Genomic DNA, 18,706 nt, shown 5'->3' with positions numbered 1-18,706 from the left:
AAGGATGCAGTGACCTCTTGACCTCTTGACATATGTGAATAGCGAATGATGCTGTACAAGTTCGTAGAAAATTAATTAATTATGCAAATTAGGTAATTAATATGTACTCATATTACCCTAACAACTATCAGGTCTGTGCAGTGTCCTATGACATCTATGTACCAAGTGTCATTGAAATGTAATCATTACCGAAAAAAGAACCCTGAAATACAGTGGCGTAGCAAATTACGCTACAGATCCACGTTGTTTATTAACAATATTCATTTACCGGGTCGATAATTTCGACGACATTTATCATTCAGCGATTTTATTTCTTTGAGTGTCGTAATACGTGTTAAGCATTTTATATCATTCAAAAGCACCAGTGGGAAACGATGCACGTTGTTTTGATTTGCTTTTAGCATAGTCCGTTAATATAACGTTGTCATAAATTGTGTAAGTAGATTGTGTCATGTGGGTACACTATCTTTGTAAGTTATTTTGACGTCTGTTTTTATAGCATAGAACTACATGCCTTGAGTTGTTTGTTCAGTGATACTCACATGCTGGATATTGCATTTAATCACGATCCTAGAGGGACTGTACTTTAATCAATGTGACTTCCGCCATCCTATCATGACCTCGTCTATGACCCATCTACCCCTTGTAATAGTTCGCCATTATCCAAGCAGTATATTTCTGATTTATTGCCATTATTGGTATTCCATTATCAAGTATGTTACTTGTTCTAACTTTACGAAGGCTAGCGTTTTTAAGTTTCTAAGATGGAATAATCTTCTATCGAAGAAATGACCTCGCTTGGGGTTCAACTATTTAGTGACGTCATCACTTCGTGCCAGACGTCGTGATTCTGATTCTGTCTATTATCTGACTCAAGCATCGCATTATGGCTGCTCTCGTCATCATTGCTGTCCTTCTATTGGTTGTTGTGATCGCTGTGTTTTATCTAGGCACACTGTTTGGAAGTAAACAGGTAAGCAGACGCTGTAATCGACTGACAACAATGTATTTCCCTTCCAGGACATGTCTGTGGTTTACAACGCGCTGGTACAGGAGTGAATATATAATATGACATGCTCTATATTGTATTGGTTCTAAACGACCGACTTGAGTAATCGGTATTCGGCAATCGTAGTCATATATGCAAATGAGCTAGCACAGACCCAACAATGTATTGAATACGTGCAACGAATAATACAATTACTGTGCGCTTATCAAAACAAGTAAGAATACTGTCAATGGCGATGGCACGGGGGGGGGGGGTCAGATGCACGATGGCCTCCTCGAAAAAAATGTGTCAGCAACATTTGCCCCTTAAAATGCAGGCAAGAGCGTTTCAGAGGGTCTAGATTTCAAAATTGCCTCTGGACCCCCGAGTATGGTCTTGCCTCCGGCGCGAGGTTTGTGAAATGCAAAATTTCTTGCCGTCTTTCTTCACTTAAATATTTACAATTAAAGCAGGAATCAAAAATATATCTCAGGTATTTTTTTAATACCTATCTATATTTTTAATCTTGATCGGGGGTTAGTACTGATCGACAGTTTATTTAGTGCGCTAAGACGTTCTAACAATATTCCGGTCAAGATAAAATGTATTTTAGGGTCCAGATCGAGATACACTTTTCATACACTATATCCCGTTCGACGGATTGTGTTACGTGCACCACAATTGACAGTAGGAAAAACATCTTTTTGAATAAAATACATTTCGCACTCTTCACACTGTATTTAGAATATTAGCTCTGATGATGACAGCCAATGTCCATATTATTATTTAGTCTATGTATTAGGGTTCTCAACAAAGCTGATTTCAGGTCTGGACCTGACATAATAACTATGGGTGAAGTGTTAAGTTTAAGACGTCCTTGAAAAGTAAATACATTTTGTTTTGGTCATACTGCATTCAATGTCATGCTAGTTACTATGCATAATTCATATTTATCGGCTTTAATATGACTATCGTGATGGTCATAATAGGTCGGTAATTGTTGTTATTGGATACATCATATTTATCTTTCATAGTTTACTTTCAGCATATCGGCAGGGATGTATCTGCGACTAAACTTAGAATAAATACACTGACAAATTTACATATGCAATTTTGTAAGTAAGGACGTTAGTTGAGCTGTGAGACGGATATATGGGATAAACAGAACATAAGATTCTTGTCCGCTGACATTTATAGAAACATAGTATGCGGAACATGGTGAATACCAGTTATCGGAATTTATTTGTACTATTTTGGTGTGTGCAATTTTAAGACACCATAATGTCCGTTGAATTGTAGGAACAACTGCTTGCTAGAATACCAGGCATGGATTCAACTAACACTGAGTAAGTAGAATTCTGATTCATAATACATTCTCAATAAGTTAAAAAAAACTATGTCAATAATCAATGCGTTTACCATAGGCTCCTATGGTAGAGATATTGTGCCATATCTCATGTTGTAGATTGCAGACATTTAAAAATCATATATTGTGAAGGATGGGTTAGTTGTTGTTGTTCTGAAATTAAAAATGTGGTTACAACTTACACGTTGTATTCTATGGAACCGTTCTGAAAATGGAATTTTTTGTAAAAAAACCCATTAGATCAAGTTCTCAAACTACGCCACTGTACACACAAAAGAATATGCCATCTCATAGTGACATAGCTTCATGATTTTACATACTAAACCAATGAGCATTATCATGTGATATATGATAATTTTTCACAAATGTTGAGAAGCCTTAGATTGTGGGATCAACTACACGTGGGACTACACTTATTGGGCCGTTATGTGGATATTTTGTTAGTCGGTATGTTAATATGATCTGGAATATTTAATAGCTGCATCATGCAAATACAAAAATGAGTACTACATTACACATTCGTGCTGTCTCATTTCAGAGATGGTAACATGCCGGATATCACAGCTGCTGGTAGTTTCCACGAGTTTCTGGTAAAACTCCATACCAAATATGGTCACGTAGCAACATTTTGGTATGGAAAAACGCATTTTGTCAGTCTGGCGTCCGCAAAAGCGTTTAAAGATACGAATAAACTGTTTGACAGGCCAGGTAAATATGTGTTATGTAGTCAGTTATTGTACCATAGTCTTTGAGATACGTTGTGTTTGAAAAAAGTCTCTCTAAAAATAAATTTTGGATTAATGAGTTGGAGTGACGTTCATGTGCTACTTTTGCAATCATAAATATGTGCGTCATGTTACTGTGATTTCAAACGATAAGAATAGTGCATTTTAATTTTTAACTCATGCTAATATAATAATGTATAGCTGCTTAATCCGGTCATGCCCGATACATTTACTATATTTACTTGTTCAAAACTTTACTGCACAGTTATATTATCTGCAACAGTAAAATCTCTACTGCGAATGTAATATTGTTCTCATTTGAATAATACACTTCCACAGCTGTACTGTTCGAATTTATGAAACCCTTAATTGGAGCAGAAAGTATACAGTATGCAAGTGGAGAAGATGGTAAACGGCGTCGCCATGACTACGACCAACTGTTCAGTTATGATGCGATTAAAAACTACTACAACAAGTTTCAGAAAGTAAGGGCGATTTTGTGTTATTCAAAGTGCGCTGTAATAATAAATTAACTTGCCCTAATAATCGTGGAATACTAACTTGCAATATGCATCACGGAATACAGTCCTTTTGAAATCTTAAGTATTTTTCACCCCAAATGTTTAATTACTTGTAATTATATTCTAACCACTCGTAATTATTCACAGGTTTTTATGGTGTTAGGCCCACAGCCAAACATTAACTGCTTATCCACATCAAGATAAATATGACTTGTTATTGAATTACTGTATACATGGTATGTTCTATTGACAGACTACTGATGCGGTTGCTGCGAAAATTGAATCTCTGTCGTCGGATGAACACGTTAATATAACTGAACACATGTCTCTGTTGGTGTTGAAGTCTCTAAGTCATGCTACGTATGGAGATTTCTTCAAGGATGACGAAAAAGCTATCACGATGTTACGTCACTATGAATCTGTGAGTACACTAGTGAAATATGTGATGTTGTTTCTGATTTATTATCATCCAGTATACACTAGAATTCGTTTCAGTGTCGCATGTTTTTCATAAAACTAATTGAATTGTAATTCACGTAATTTATTCAACCCACATTACTGAGATTCCCATAATGCTTTTGCAATATCAGGCTAGCAAGCGGAGGTTCCGTTGTTTTTTGGGAGGATTGTTTGGCCTACCGATATATATATATATCATAGTGCCGGACAGCTTCTTGTAGCCAATTGCAATTAAAATAAACAGTTGTAGTTTCAATGCACATCGGAAAATAAAACATTTTTAATTTGTTACAGAACTTTGCTTTGTCTGTTTCTCAGCACTTGAATCCGTTAGAAAAGCATTCATTGTCTCTGACAAGTATGTAGTGACTATGTCAATTATGTCCGTTTCGGATTTCATTCTGAAGTAACTAATTAATTAGAAGCACCACGGGAAAATATATGTTTACTATATATAATGAGTGCTTCAGACTTGTACCACACGGATTTCTGGTGACGACCACGGATTGTCTGCTTTAGCGAAACAGTCCGAATCGGGAGATGATATTCCTGCAAATGTGTACATCACTATATTTAATTAGTCCCCGTTCGGACAAAGTCCGAAAACGGGGACTTATAATTCGGTCTCCGTCCGTCTGTGCGTCTGTGCGTCCGTGCGTCCGTCCGGAGTCATATCTCAGAATCCATTGGACGGATTCCGTTCATTCTTTGCATGTGCCTAGCAATTTATGTGGGACATATGCACATGCAGAGGTTTAGCGATTTGATTCAAAATGGCCGACTGGCAGCCATCTTGCTTTTTGAAAATGTTGTATTTTGGACATGCTTTGTCAGTTTTCATTCAAACTTGCTACATAGATCATACATGCTAGGGTACATGTCCATGACAATTTATTTCACAATTGGATCAAAGATGGCCGACTGGCAGCCATCTTGTTTTTTGAAAATGTCGTATTTTGGACATGCTTTGTGAGTTTTCATTCAATTTTAGTACATAGATCATACATTTTAGGATACATGTCCCCGACCGTCCGTGAGTTCCTGAGTCTGTCCGTGCGTCCGTCCGTGCGTCCATCCGTCCGTCCGTGCGTCAGTCTGTCCAGAGTCGTATTTCAGAATCCTGTGGACCGATGCCGTTCATTCTTCGCACGTGCCTAGTACCTTATGTGGGACATATGCACATGCAGTGGTTTAGCGATTCGATTTAAAATGGCCGACTGGCAGCCATCTTGTTTTTTGAAAATGTTGTACTTTAGACATGCTTTGTCAGTTTTCATTCAAACTTGGTACATAGATTATACATGTTAGGATACATGTCCATGACGATTTATTTCGCAATTAGATCAAAGATGGTCGACTGGCAGGCATCTTGTTTTTGTTTTTTAATGCGGTATCTTGGATGTGCTCTGTCAGTTTTCATTCAAATTTGGCACATACATGTACTTTATACATGTTAGGATGCATGTCCATAATAATTTGTTTCAAAATCTAGTCAAGGATGGCTGATTGACAGCCATCTGACCTTTTAGCCTTACTACTATATTACCACAATTTATGTACCATTTTTATTCGTATTTGCAACATACATCATACATATCAGTGTGTTTCATAATGAGATCAAAGATGGCCGAATAATGGCTGTTTTTATTTTTGGCTATATTACTACTACATGGAACACGTGTTTTTATGTAAATGAACAATCTGTTGTATACGCCACTTGGAACTCAAATTTCAAGGACACGCTCGTTTTTTAAAAATTAAAATTACAAAATATTAAGCATTTGCCTGTGCACAATAATGCATTGTAGTCATAGCCTTTCAAACAAGTTCAAAAAATCAAATAAAAAACTGACAGTGCTATGCGTGGACTTGGTAACAGTGACATTCCAACAGTTTTGAAGACTGGAGTGAAGTGCACACATGGTATTATATCTGTGTGCGTTGATTCATATAAATCACAAATCAAGAGATTACGATAGCTCTTTGGAATGTATAAATAGTCAAAGATTGGTATATTTCAGGCAATGGCCATTTTGAACCAGGACATATCTAAAAACACTGAAGCTGGGCAGAGATTCGCTCAAGGTAATAAATTAATATCGGGAAGTTATGTGATAACTTCATAGCTTGTTGTACATGCAATGATCAACATCAATGATACATATTTTATGTCTTTAAATTATTGTATTACATTATAATATTTGGTTAAGATGTTACTCTTTTTTTTAACCGCATTATTCTATGTGGTTTGTAGTAGTGCGATTAACAATTAGTATGTATGTTTTTTTATTCTTCGAATACATTTTCCGTTTCTGTTGTTTCTGTTTAATTAATATAAAACAAATACCCATCTCAGTTGAATATAATGTGTGATGTGATCTGTGCCGGCCTAAAGGAAACAAATTATCGGAGGGTTGGCTTTACATGTGTATAGTCACAGATGTTTCATTGGCCTTTTGTGTGAACACGACTTGCTAGACTATATATGAACGACACGCCTTCATCTTGGATCTTAGATCGTATGTGGGCCCTTAAAGTAACGCATTTAAGCCCCTCAAATCAATATAATCGTACCATTCATTTCATGATCAACTTTGTAGAACTTAACTTGCTTGTTAATATGTTGACACGGCCGTCTGACATATGAACACAGCCGATGCGAAAAACAGGCATTATCATCAATAACTGCATTCATCATATTTTACAGCTTTGGAGGCATGGCATGATTTTATGCGAGCCATGATTCAACATCGACGAGATAACCCACCGAGTGATGACGATTGGACGTTTATTGATGTTTTGATGGCAAAAGCATCGTCCGAAGAAGAGCTTCTATCAGATACTACAGGCTTCTTCATTGCAGGCTATCACACTACAGCTTTCAGTTAGTGCCTTTGTGATAATATTTCAATTCTATTTTCTTGTGACAGACATATTTTCAAGAGATGCACTCAAACATATTCAACATAATTCATAAATGGTTAAAACAAATTATTTATGAGTCATACATAGTACATTGATTCTTGGTCGTGATTTTGTTCTTTAGTTTTAGTGAAATAATTTTCTATTCGTCCGCAGTGATGGTGTGGACATTATACTACATGTGTGAAAATCAAGAAGTGCAGGAAAAAGTATACCAGGAAATAATCGAAGTTATTGGCAAAGACGAACAAGTAAACCATGTAAACCTGGAATTACTAAAGTAAATTAAACCAAGTTCGCATAATGTAAACGTCGATTGTGACGTTTATATACTCCATATAGTAATACAGTGTATTTGTAGCTTGGCTATAAACTTTAGTGATTTTATTCACTCAATAGTCGTATATGAACTGACATACTGCAGTAAATACGCATCACAGCAGGTGCACTGTCAGTTACGCCACATCGCAATGCCCTCCCCTCCAAAAAACAGCTTGAATGTGCAGTGAATGCATTCTTAAGTGTATAGTCTAGAATAATCAGAATCAGAACGACCTACCAGGTTCCCATTCTTCAGGGATACGATGATTGACGTTGTTCGGTTCATGTAGTTTTTTCTGCCATAAAATTAAGATAATGACACAGCTTCACGCTCTATAAATGTTAATGTATAACACTTTCTCATAATATTGCATAGATACATGAGATGTGTGTTTGACGAGTCCATCAGGTGCTCTGTGTTGGCACCGTTTGCAGCCAGGGTCAATATGAATGCAGACATGGTGGTACAGGGCTATACCATTCCAAAATGGGTAAGTATTTCAACACTGGCATTATACTCAATAATAGTGTGTTGCTCTATATAATATAACGATCTTCCTCATTACATTATTATAATTTTGGTTTATTTGATAGATAAAACAAAAAACAATAATCAAAACTCGCGGATTTAGTGATAGATTCTTATCGTCATACCACCAATCTAGTCACAGCGAATATTAATGCCATCGTAGACCCCTATTTACTTACAGAAAGTTTTGACAGGTGCTAAAATTTCGAGACACGTGATCATTCCTTGTTTGGAAGGCTTGACGGCCGTAATATTGTCCTACTGGTTTTGGATTTTGATTTCTGTTTTACAAATAGAGCACATTTCAAAAGTTGTTAAGATAAACATTTTATTCCTGATACCATTTTTATTATATTTGCAGACACCTGTGGTGCATGCATTGGGTGTTGTACAAATGGATGACGAAATATGGCCTGAGCCTGAAAGGTATACGATATATTGGTTGAATACTAATTAAATAGTAACAGCATTTGATTTACTTTAGACAAACTTCACGAGAAAACAAATATATATATATATATCTATTCTATTTTTATAGAAGAACCTTCCCAAATAAAAAAAAATTCTAAAATTTAAAAATATAAGAAGTAGTCACTAAACCATGTACTTTCACACTCAAGCAAGATAATAGACATGTTGGTGAACTAGCCTTGCACTGTGAGTGTTTTATAGTTTACACTGCAGTTTTTTTCACAAATAAATTTTTTTTTAAAAAAGTACTGCAGACCACACTTCTTTATATTTTTAGTGGGCAAGCCATGTTTCCACATACAAAAATACACATAATATTTCTATTTAATTTATTTTATTTAAAAAAAATATTTTAGAAGCATAACAATACAACGACTAGATTTGGTGTCACAGTTTGCTCCCAATTCATACTGGAATATTGCCAGCAATAATTAATAAAGCTTGTTCAGAAAACCATTTATTCCCGACATCATATTCAATGGCTAGTTCTCAGGATCTACAACAGTAAATAAATAAACAGAAATCATTTTGATGCGTGGTTTTTAGATGACACTGCCATATCGCACAGATATTCAACACCACCATATCGAATTTGGATTTGGACCATACCATTTCAAGCTGCAGGGTGTCTAAACAATGACTCAACAAACAATAAACACATTTTCCACCCACCACACAAATTTTAGCCACAATTGAACAACCAAGAAAGCAACAAATATCAGGCTGCATCTTGAAAACAACGAGATACCGCATTACAACCAGTCATTACAAACATGAAATCCTCCACCCTTCCCAGTACACCCTACAGCATTAATGGTTCCTATACTCATTTGCATCTATGTACAACAAGCTTAGCCAATAGATGCACCTGACTCATCAAACTTTTGACCAACCACTCATTCTAAATATTGTGGAGTGAGGGCGCTATTTATTAATGAGAGGAATCTTTTAAACGAATAAAACAGATTTATATATATATATATATATATATATATATATAAAATTTCAATTTATTGAAAATTCTTGTTCACAATTTAAAACAAATTAAAACCTTGATTATTATAGAATATTTAAACTCATCGGCCCGTACCATGTAACATGCATCGTATAAAGGAATTAAAATGTACGAGTAATTATCATACAACAAACACACACACAAAATCAACCAACCTGCACTCTCCCGCCGTTGACACAAACTGCTGTCTGAAGATATGTTATGTGTGTTTAAACAACCATGTATACTGATTTAAATAAATGAGTTTTGTACAAGTTATATTGTGCCTACAATAAATTTTAAAATGCTGTACTTGCTCTTAAATTGTATACGACAGGGAATTAACTGCACAGTTTGATACCATATCATATAGTGTATATTTTTTTTTCTCAGATTCATTCCAGAACGATTTTTGCCTGAAAATGCCAGTACACGTCACCCGTTTTCATTCCAACCATTCGGGTTTGCTGGAAAACGAAAATGCCCTGGATATCGTATTGCCTATGCACAAGGCGCTGTATTCTTAGCTACATTGTGTAGAAAGTTTAAATTTCAAATGGTAGAAGGGCAAACCGTTGAGAGGAAATATGGATTCGTTACCATACCGAGTAACGATATTTGGGTTACAGTTGCGAAGAGGGACTGATTATGTAAATATGTTGAATTAACTGCTAAAATAATACGTCTCTTGTGGAATATATAAATATATATATTATAAATTTGTTCTCAAGCTTCACACGTTTTATATATTTCAGAATGCCTATGATAATTATACACATTGCCTTAGGTTATTTGCTTTATAAACTGATATACTATTTAGTTTCTTTAGTGCACGCTTTACAGCTATAGTGATTTGATTGTCTATATTTTCAAATAGATTCATTAGATATAACTAACTTTTAACAATATCAAAATAACGTACAACTAACATGGTATGCCGTTTGACAGAAATAGTTTGCTGTGTACAACAAATCATATACAAATAAACAATCATTGTGATAAATAAACATATGACTTTTACTGTACATGACTGATATGCATAATAACCGGTGTACCAAGTGGACTATAGCGATGATTGACCCAAAGATGGGGTGCATGGCAAGGCACAAATAAGTTGACATGATTCTCATTTACGTGTTCATGATTATACATTATGCTAAATTGATATCGCCTATTGTAAAGATAATGGATAATGGATAATATATTGTTGTGTCTGTTTCCGAGCTGTCACCATAACCTACTCTCGAAATGACATACTAACTAACGTTTCTGACAGTTAAGACTGAAAGAGGAATTGTTGTGTATTGTATATACAATGAAGGATGAGTGTTAATAAATGACAAAATGTTTTGAAAATGTGTCGGTGAAAATCAATACGACAACCAATCTGATTGGGATATAATGTAGATATAAAGTGCCGTGTATACAACGCCTCCCATTCTCCCTGGGCTAATGGACACCCTTTTCCTTTCAATTCGAGTGATGGGTATTTGAACAGCCCAGGGAGTAATTACACAATCTCTACTGTAATGTTGAAGGTACATGATGAGGGTGGTGATAACGTTGTGCAGCAGATTCAGGCATAAAGTGAAGATGTAAATGACCTGTATAACAGTGATAATAGTAACGATAGTGTGCTTCCTCCTAATCTTTACAGTGGCAGGACTTACAGCATAGACTTACATACTGCGATAGATACAAGTTGGAACAGAAATACACCAGGTACTGAACTGGTGCGTTACGTAGACGATGGTGATAATGTTAACTAACATGACATTTATGTGGATGACGAAAATTGGAGTACCATCATTTCAAAACATATTCCCTAAAACATTATTGACCAGACAGAGAAGCGAGACGAATTGCTATGCCTAATGGATTTAACGCAACAAGGATGTTGATAATTATTGGTCAAAAATCCAGAATATTGAAACAGCAGTTTTTCTGGCATTCTAATAATTATGACATTGACGTAAAATGTGACACATCAGATACTACATCCTACGTAAAGAACGCCAGAAGGGGCCAAGCTAATATTATTAATCCGGATAAAAGATCGAGAGATAAACACAGCTAATTTGCATAGTCTCTCCAGTATTACATACAGTGATAACTTGTTGGAACAGTTATACCACCATCACTGCAAGGTGGCGATTTAAGACGCAAGTTATTTTATTATTCATTCAGTTTTGCATGGTGAAGTTTTATTATTTTTTCGCAACGTTCTTTGTTTACTTGTTATGGGTTGGGGAATTTCAGTTTATTTGTTTTATGTTTTTTACGGTAGTTATGAGCGGGACTCGAACACACTGCCTTTTCAAGCTAATTTTGTTTGATCTCGATGACACGCGTGTGAACCACGCCACAATGCTGGTCGTTGAGTAGTGTTCATTTTGCTAACTTCTTCAATGTTCCGATGAGTTGAACAGGAAAGCTAAAACGATAGCTGGTTTCCAATTGCTTCGGTTCCAGGGAGTGTGTATCTTGAAGGATTCGAACCCTTGACGTTTGTATTAGGTGGTTTTTCATTTTCCATGTTTGCTACGCCATATAATGTAACCACTTCCCTGTTTTATTGTGATGTTGTGAGTGTTTAATGATGACTTCCTCACCCGTAACGCCATGACCCACTTTATGTGTAATGTCTTAAGGTAGCAGGATAGTTTTTTTGCATGAAAAATGTAAACACCTATAATCGGAATAAATTTTACAAGAAACCATACAATCTATATATGTTTGGAAAGCTCTTGACTTGTATTTTCCTATTATTAATATTTTGTGAACATTGTGTTTGTTTTAGCGTCACGTGATTCTGAAAATCAGCGGGGCTGATAATTTAACTAACGTGAATACAATTTTAATTGTCATCTCTACAGTCATTCATGCGATCAAAAACTTTACACTGTTTTGAAGTAAAGGATATGAAGTTTAAATCCGTATTACTATTTTTTGCATTAAGTTTTTTTTTTCTTTCCGAAAATCACAAATTTCCAGCACGTTTTTTGGTGTTAAAGTTAGAGTATACCGTTGGTTTACGCGAGGTTTGTGAAAAAACGCAATAGAATTTTGCAAATATGCAAATACGGATTGGAAGCCAACATATCAAAGAGTAAGAAAAGCTAAACGGCGACATCGTAGCGCTATTCACTGAAACGCCATTTAAAATTAGGTCAACGGTAATTGCCAAAAACCGAACACCGAGAAATCGGCACTTTTATGATTTCAAACTTCAATCAACGTTAACTCCCGTTTCAGCAGCAAAATTTACATGGGCTAATTGTAAATAAAATGCTTTGAAAGTTGTTTTCGAGAAAAATCATGAACCGACATTTATATCTGTGAAAAACTTTGTTTTTTGGCCGTTTTCTTTCACGCTGTGGAGTTTTGTGACGGTCTGTGCTGATAACGAACGGTGACGTCATTCATTAGAGCTTGGATTATGCAAAGTGGGCGGTTCTGTTTGCGAGTAACAAACAATACAGAGACTACACTTGGCAGTTGAAGTGTTTGCAAATACAGTGTATTTATTTTTGGGCCGTTGTGTTTGTAAACTTATTAGTTCAAGCATGCCACGAGTTTCGGAGTCTCCTGGAGGCAGCTCGTACATACTGGCGAAAGGGCGGACCCGTTACTGGTTGAGGTAACCCCTAATAGCTTGACAGTTTCACCAGAGCGCACCGCCCCTTTCCAATCGCTCGCATTCCAATGGCAGCCTTTTTATTTATTTAGAAAACTGCTCCTTTCTTTCGAGATGACGGGAAGCTAGGCTGGCTCAGTTTCGATCGAATACAACTGCCTAGACCGTGACGCCTGCGCTCCACTATTGAGATATTGCATACTTTGCAAAATTGACAAATCTCTTTTTCTAGGGCGCCATTCAACAGTGACATGTCAACGAGTCGAATCTCGCCGTCTTCAAACGATCGGCCATGACATTCACTCTCACTTTCTTCTTCTACGTCGGAAGTTAACAATATTTTCCTGCGAGATACAGACATCTCTCGAACGTTTTGAACAGGAGTATCACCCACTATATCGAAGTCTGATTCATCGGACTCCCAGTGTCACGGTAAAACTTTCTTCGCCCACTTCATGGCTGACACTGGTTTCGACGGGGAAATCCGTTCTGTACGAACCCAGCATCGTCTCTTTCACAATCTTGTTTGACAGGAGTGATCATTCTTTTGATGTTTTTCTTCTTTCTTCCTCGCTTTCTTTTTCTTGGAAATTTTCGCGTGCTTACTATCTCGTCCATAATTAGTGAATGACAACTAAACTAAAGAATTACTGATAATAATTGTAAAATGTGATTCAGTGATGTATGCCTGCATGTAGCATTTCCTGTGCTATTAAAAATCAAACCCCGTGTAACCTCAGGTCTTATACTTATAGATGAATCTCTTCAAAATTTAATTGTAACCGGACTCACAGTTATCATCTATAAAAACTACCTAGATTTTAGATGATCCTTTTATTTTTTACCGAAGTCGTACGAAAAAGTCAACCCTTGCCTTGCGTGAAACACTGGTCCACTATCCGATGTCAAGACGTCGGCGGGGGGGGGGGGGGCACGCTACTATTTCGTTGCCGTGCATTTTGTTCGCATGAGTACATTAGATAAAACAACCAAGTATTTATCAGACAGATTTATTACATGTAACATAATTTACGAATTTAGAAAAACCTAAGCATGCAAGTATGCCTACTTGGTGAAAACTCCTCTGAAAAATGGATTATATAAACCAGGTCCAAGCATATTCTTATCATTGATCAACCCTTACATGTATTTTGTGGCCTGAATTTACATGCAATGCATAGCCACCACAGATGGCCGTATTTTATTGTTTGCAACCATATTTTGTAAAAGGGAGCCCCCTCCCAATGTAACTGCATTACTTCTGGACTAAGAAAGTAACCCCGTGGTCAGACACTTTTCAATGACAAAGCCAAGAAAAAAATATTACAGAAATTTTTTTGTAAGTTTTTATTCTGTTAACATATAATTACATTGAAGTGGTACATTCATGTACTTTTTTGATTATTCAAAATTTGTTGTTTCTAAAGCGATTGTTTTGTCTTTGCTGTACTTCCTGTCTAGAAAGGCAGCAGTGCACACATCTTATCAGCTGTGTGTAAACTACAAACAGATATCTTATCAGTTGTTTGTAAATAGCAAATAAAGAAAGTGGCCCAACTTAAAACTATTTACCCTCAGTTCAGTTATGTTTGTAAACCATGCATATTAATGAGATGCACTAGTTGGGTGTACACTGGATAAACAAAAACTTGGCCATTTGTTTGCACACTAGAAAAAAATCAGTTTACTTGTACACGATATTTTTTTTCAATAAAATAAATACACCCATGTATGTAGCATGCCTTCGGGAGCTATTCGTGTGATTTTCAAAAAAAAATGTGAAAAGTGCCCAAAAAACTATTCTGCTACCTTAAGTATCTTTATTGTAATTTGTATATACCAATTCTTATATACCGAGCAAAGGACCCCGATCGAAGGTCATGTATTTTGTGACGTGACCAATTCGTGTGTAGGTACGGCTTCTAGAACTGTGCCGGGCTGTGCTTTAATCAATTACCTTCGACTTCCGCCATTATACCATGACCTTGTCTATGACCCATCTACTGAGTTATGTTGACCCTTTGTAATGCGGCGTCATTATCGAATCAGCATTTTTCTGATCTATTGATGTTATTTTAAGTACGTTATTCGACCTAATATTACTTAGGCTGGCGTTGTTTAACTTTCTTAAAATGGTATAATCGCCTATCGAGGAAATGACCTTTTGGTTCAAATCGTTGGAGTTCAACTACATAGTGACGTCACCACTTCGTGCCAGATACAGCGCCGTGATTCTGATTCTGATGGCTCGACCATCGCATGATGGCTGCTCTAGTCATCATTGCTGTGGTTATTTTGGTTGTTGTGATCGCTGTGTTTTAATCTAGGCACACTGTTTGGAAGTAAACAGGTAAGGGGCCAGTGTAATCGACTGACAACGTATTCCCTTTTCAGGACATGTCTATTGTTTATCACGCGCCATGAAACAGTGAAATGTGTGACATACGCTTTGCATTGTATTGTTCAGTTTCTCACAAGTAATTGGTATTCATCAATGTCTATAATCATCAATTTGTAAAATCACGTCCAAATTGTAACTCGATGTCCAACTAACAATTAACAGAACTACGAGTTACGGACAACATATATTTTTATTTTTGTTTAACGTTCAAATTTAGTAACTCACACGGTATGAAATCGCGTGTTTCCGATACGGTTACACAACGGTTACATAGCGGTTATGCAGTAAAACCGCCGCGTAACCGTCGCGTAACCGTCGGACTATGGGGGTGGCATATTCGTCGCGTAACCGTCAGCCGGAGATGCTACGTTTGTCGTCCATTCAGTCCAAGTAAATCAACGGTAATTTCTGAAAAACCGCAGATTTCTGTTCAACGTTTATAACGTATATTTTTAAATAACCGCTGATTAAGTTGGACGGAAGAAACGTAAATGCAAAAATATACGCCAATTTACGTTGAAACTAAAACAATATATACAGCTGGGTAACCGATCATTACGTTAACGGTTTCCGGCGTATTCTTGTGTTCTTCCACGTCATGTACTCAGAGTACGCCCATTGTAAATTACAGTTATTTTGACGTTTCCCGAGAACTGCCTTATAATATTTATCATTACATGGTGTGTATAACCGTTTACAATTTAAATGTGCATTAGCTAATATAATAAAATTATTCCATATTCGTATATAGCGCCCTCGTACAGCTTGCTTTTAAATTGCTCGTTAATTAAGTACAATTATTCCCCCGTCATGATCCCGCCATCAACGACAAACACAGTCGTGGCTTGAAGATTGATGTACCCCAAGACGTACTCCAATACATCACGCTTCTTGTATGTCTTTATTAGATCAATTTATGACATTTCAAAAATATAAAAAAAAGTCTAGTTGGGCTATGATAGAACGAAGTTCCGTCATATTTTATGTTTTGGAAAAAAAAAACGTGTAAGGGGCTGCACTTGAACTCAGCCAAGAGAGCTCACACTTGTTTGTTAATACATTGTTTATAATCACGTGTGTTACTTCTACAACAAAAGAGGTTTTACCATTGTGACACCAAGTGATATTTGTTTTGTCTGATGTGACTGAACTTATAAACATACTGTTGATTAACCTATGATTAAAACACGCAATTAATGTTTCTTAAAACCATTACTTTCAAAAGTTAGAAAAAAAGTGTCATTTCAAGTTTCATTTCAAGTCACTTTCGAATACACATTAGTGGCGTTCACGTCTAGATCTACTTGAACGCTCGGCACGAACCAAAATCAGTGGTGAACACATAACTATAGATATGATCGGATACAGTAGTAATGAATGAAATGAATGCAAACTGTCGTCGGCGACGCATATTCATGTGCTGCAACCGGTATTTTCTTGCAATGCTACATTGACGTAAACAAACAAAAAATCGAATCTTCTAAGCCGACAGCGTGATTTCTGCACGAGCCGAGTGGGTCCCGACGTGGGTCCGGACAAATGCCAATGTTTTTCACTGTATTGAACTTCTTTTACTTTTGGACAATGGACTGTACAGTGGGTACCAGCACTCTGAAGAGTTTGAAAATGGCTTTATAGCCTTTCCCATCTTTGTGGGCATTCACAATGCTCATGCAGAGGTCATTGCTGAGTTCCTTTGTTTTCGCCATGATCATAACAACTGAGGAAGATTTCATTATTGCACTTGATCTTATACTTTAGAACAATGGCATTCCAGAACTCACTTACCACCTTGGAAATTATTCAGACTGGCCTACACATCTTTACATGTGAACAAAACAACATGCAGATTGTCTGAAGCATGTGCATATCAGATGCATATGGCCAAATGCCATGCTTTAACAAAGGGTGTGAATAATTTTGAGTGAGTCAAAATACAAATAAAGTAATATGCTTTTTTGTTATGCAAATGAGGTTGTACAAAACTCATTCAGAATTTTTACCTTTCAAGTATCCAACCACGGCCAAAATATTCTGTACCCACCTGTCGTTTTCCAAATTTCAGTTGGGGTATGAACAATTCTGTTTTTAACTGTATGCTAATATACCACACTATGTGAGTACTAGTTTATTGTATTAATTATATTATCAGCCATTTTAAACAATATCAGTTTTTATATATGCCTAAGCATTTTTACAGATTAAAAATATGCTTATGATATAAAATATGCTTAATAACAAAATATTAAAATGGCTTTATCAATAATGTCAATAGAATAAACACATGAGTATAATCTGTTATTTGTGCTTGTCACTTAAAATTTCCGGAACTACCAATGACAGGGCGATTTATCCAATTTTCATACCATTCTAAGCAATTACACCAGATATGCCAGCCATTCAAAAATAGGAATATAATTTAACTGAACGTCAATTGATTTGGCACTAGACAAATTATCTTTTGCTTTCCTAATTTTATTCTATATTCTTAAAAGTCTCTGGGGTAATCCATTCATTGTTCTTCTCCTGTCCTTTCTCAGCTGCATCCTTGTATGCTTTTCCTATGTTTACCCAGGTAACTTCAACATCATCTTGCTCTTCTCTATCTCCATCATGTTCTAGAGCACAGAAATAATTTTTTGAAATGACTTCTCAACTTGTTGGAAAACTTCTGTCCGATGTCAGATTCATAAAGTCTATCAATGTAATGGACTTTACGCCTTTGCTTCCAGGATGATGTAGTACGTAGAACTCGTACCACGGACAAAAAATCCGTTACCGAAAATAGAACCCTTACAGAGCCAATTAAAGGGATGTGCAGGAGAGATATAATGATAACAAAGAAACTATGCAACTCGTAACAACTCAACTCAAACGACGTGTTTCATTGAGAAATACAGTGGCGTAGCAAATTACGCTACAGACCCACGTCGTTGTCTGTTGTTTATTAACGATATTCATTTACCGGGTCGACAATTTCGACGACATTTATCATTCAGCGTTTTTATTTCTTTGATTGTCGTAATACGTGTTAAGCATTTTATATCATTCAAAAGCACCAGCGGGAAACGATACACGTTGTTTTGATTTGCTTTTAGCATAGTCCATTAATATAACGTTGTCATAAATTGTGTAAGTAGGTTGTGTCATGCGTGTACACTATCTTTGTAAGTTATTTTGGCGTCTGTTTTTATAGCATAAAACTACATGCCTTCAGTTGTTTGTTCAGTGATACTCACATGCTGGATATTGCATTTAATCACGATCCTAGAGGGACTGTACTTTAACCAATGTGACTTCCGCCATCCTACCATGACCTCGTCTATGACCCATCTACCCCTTGTAATAGTTCGCCATTATCCAAGCAGTATA

General features: G+C 36.3%; 1 protein-coding gene and 1 long non-coding RNA gene across 3 annotated transcripts; one reads left to right on the top strand and one right to left on the bottom strand.

Annotated features, from left to right (window-relative positions):
• The first annotated feature begins 858 nt into the window (after positions 1-858).
• Positions 859-12,025, top strand: LOC144359982 (cytochrome P450 20A1-like). Of its 2 annotated transcripts, XM_085500129.1 has the most exons (12): positions 859-973; positions 2,288-2,334; positions 2,893-3,062; positions 3,419-3,564; positions 3,854-4,021; positions 6,081-6,144; positions 6,767-6,943; positions 7,138-7,261; positions 7,679-7,793; positions 8,193-8,257; positions 9,690-9,946; positions 10,954-12,025. In XM_085500129.1, the coding sequence occupies exons 1-11, from the start codon at positions 887-889 to the stop codon at positions 9,940-9,942; spliced, it is 1,416 nt and encodes a 471-aa protein (XP_085356255.1). In that variant the 5' UTR covers positions 859-886; the 3' UTR covers positions 9,943-9,946; positions 10,954-12,025. The 2 variants fall into 2 exon arrangements, with proteins under 2 accessions (XP_085356255.1, XP_085356254.1); XM_085500128.1 differs by lacking the exon at positions 10,954-12,025 and having other exon boundaries at positions 9,690-10,303.
• Positions 12,026-17,788: 5,763 nt separating this feature from the next.
• On the bottom strand, positions 17,789-18,665 carry LOC146741837 (uncharacterized). Its single transcript, XR_014929794.1, has 2 exons — positions 18,574-18,665; positions 17,789-17,952 (listed from the first exon to the last, which is right to left on the bottom strand). It is a non-coding gene; the product is annotated as an uncharacterized LOC146741837 (long non-coding RNA).
• Positions 18,666-18,706: the final 41 nt, after the last annotated feature.

This window comes from Saccoglossus kowalevskii, chromosome 6 (assembly GCF_978046115.1).
Source record: "Saccoglossus kowalevskii chromosome 6, keSacKowa6.1, whole genome shotgun sequence".
NCBI lineage: Eukaryota > Metazoa > Hemichordata > Enteropneusta > Harrimaniidae > Saccoglossus > Saccoglossus kowalevskii.
Note: the sequence above shows the minus strand (reverse complement) of the source record. Positions and strands in the feature narration are given on the sequence as shown.

Coding starts and splice junctions, on each gene's coding strand:
- LOC144359982 (XM_085500129.1), top strand. CDS start 887: ATGGCTGCTCTCGTCATCATTGCTGTCCTTCTATTGGTTGTTGTGATC. Junction 7,794..8,192: donor GCTATACCATTCCAAAATGG/GTAAGTATTTCA, acceptor TTATATTTGCAG/ACACCTGTGGTGCATGCATT. Junction 8,258..9,689: donor ATATGGCCTGAGCCTGAAAG/GTATACGATATA, acceptor TTTTTTTCTCAG/ATTCATTCCAGAACGATTTT.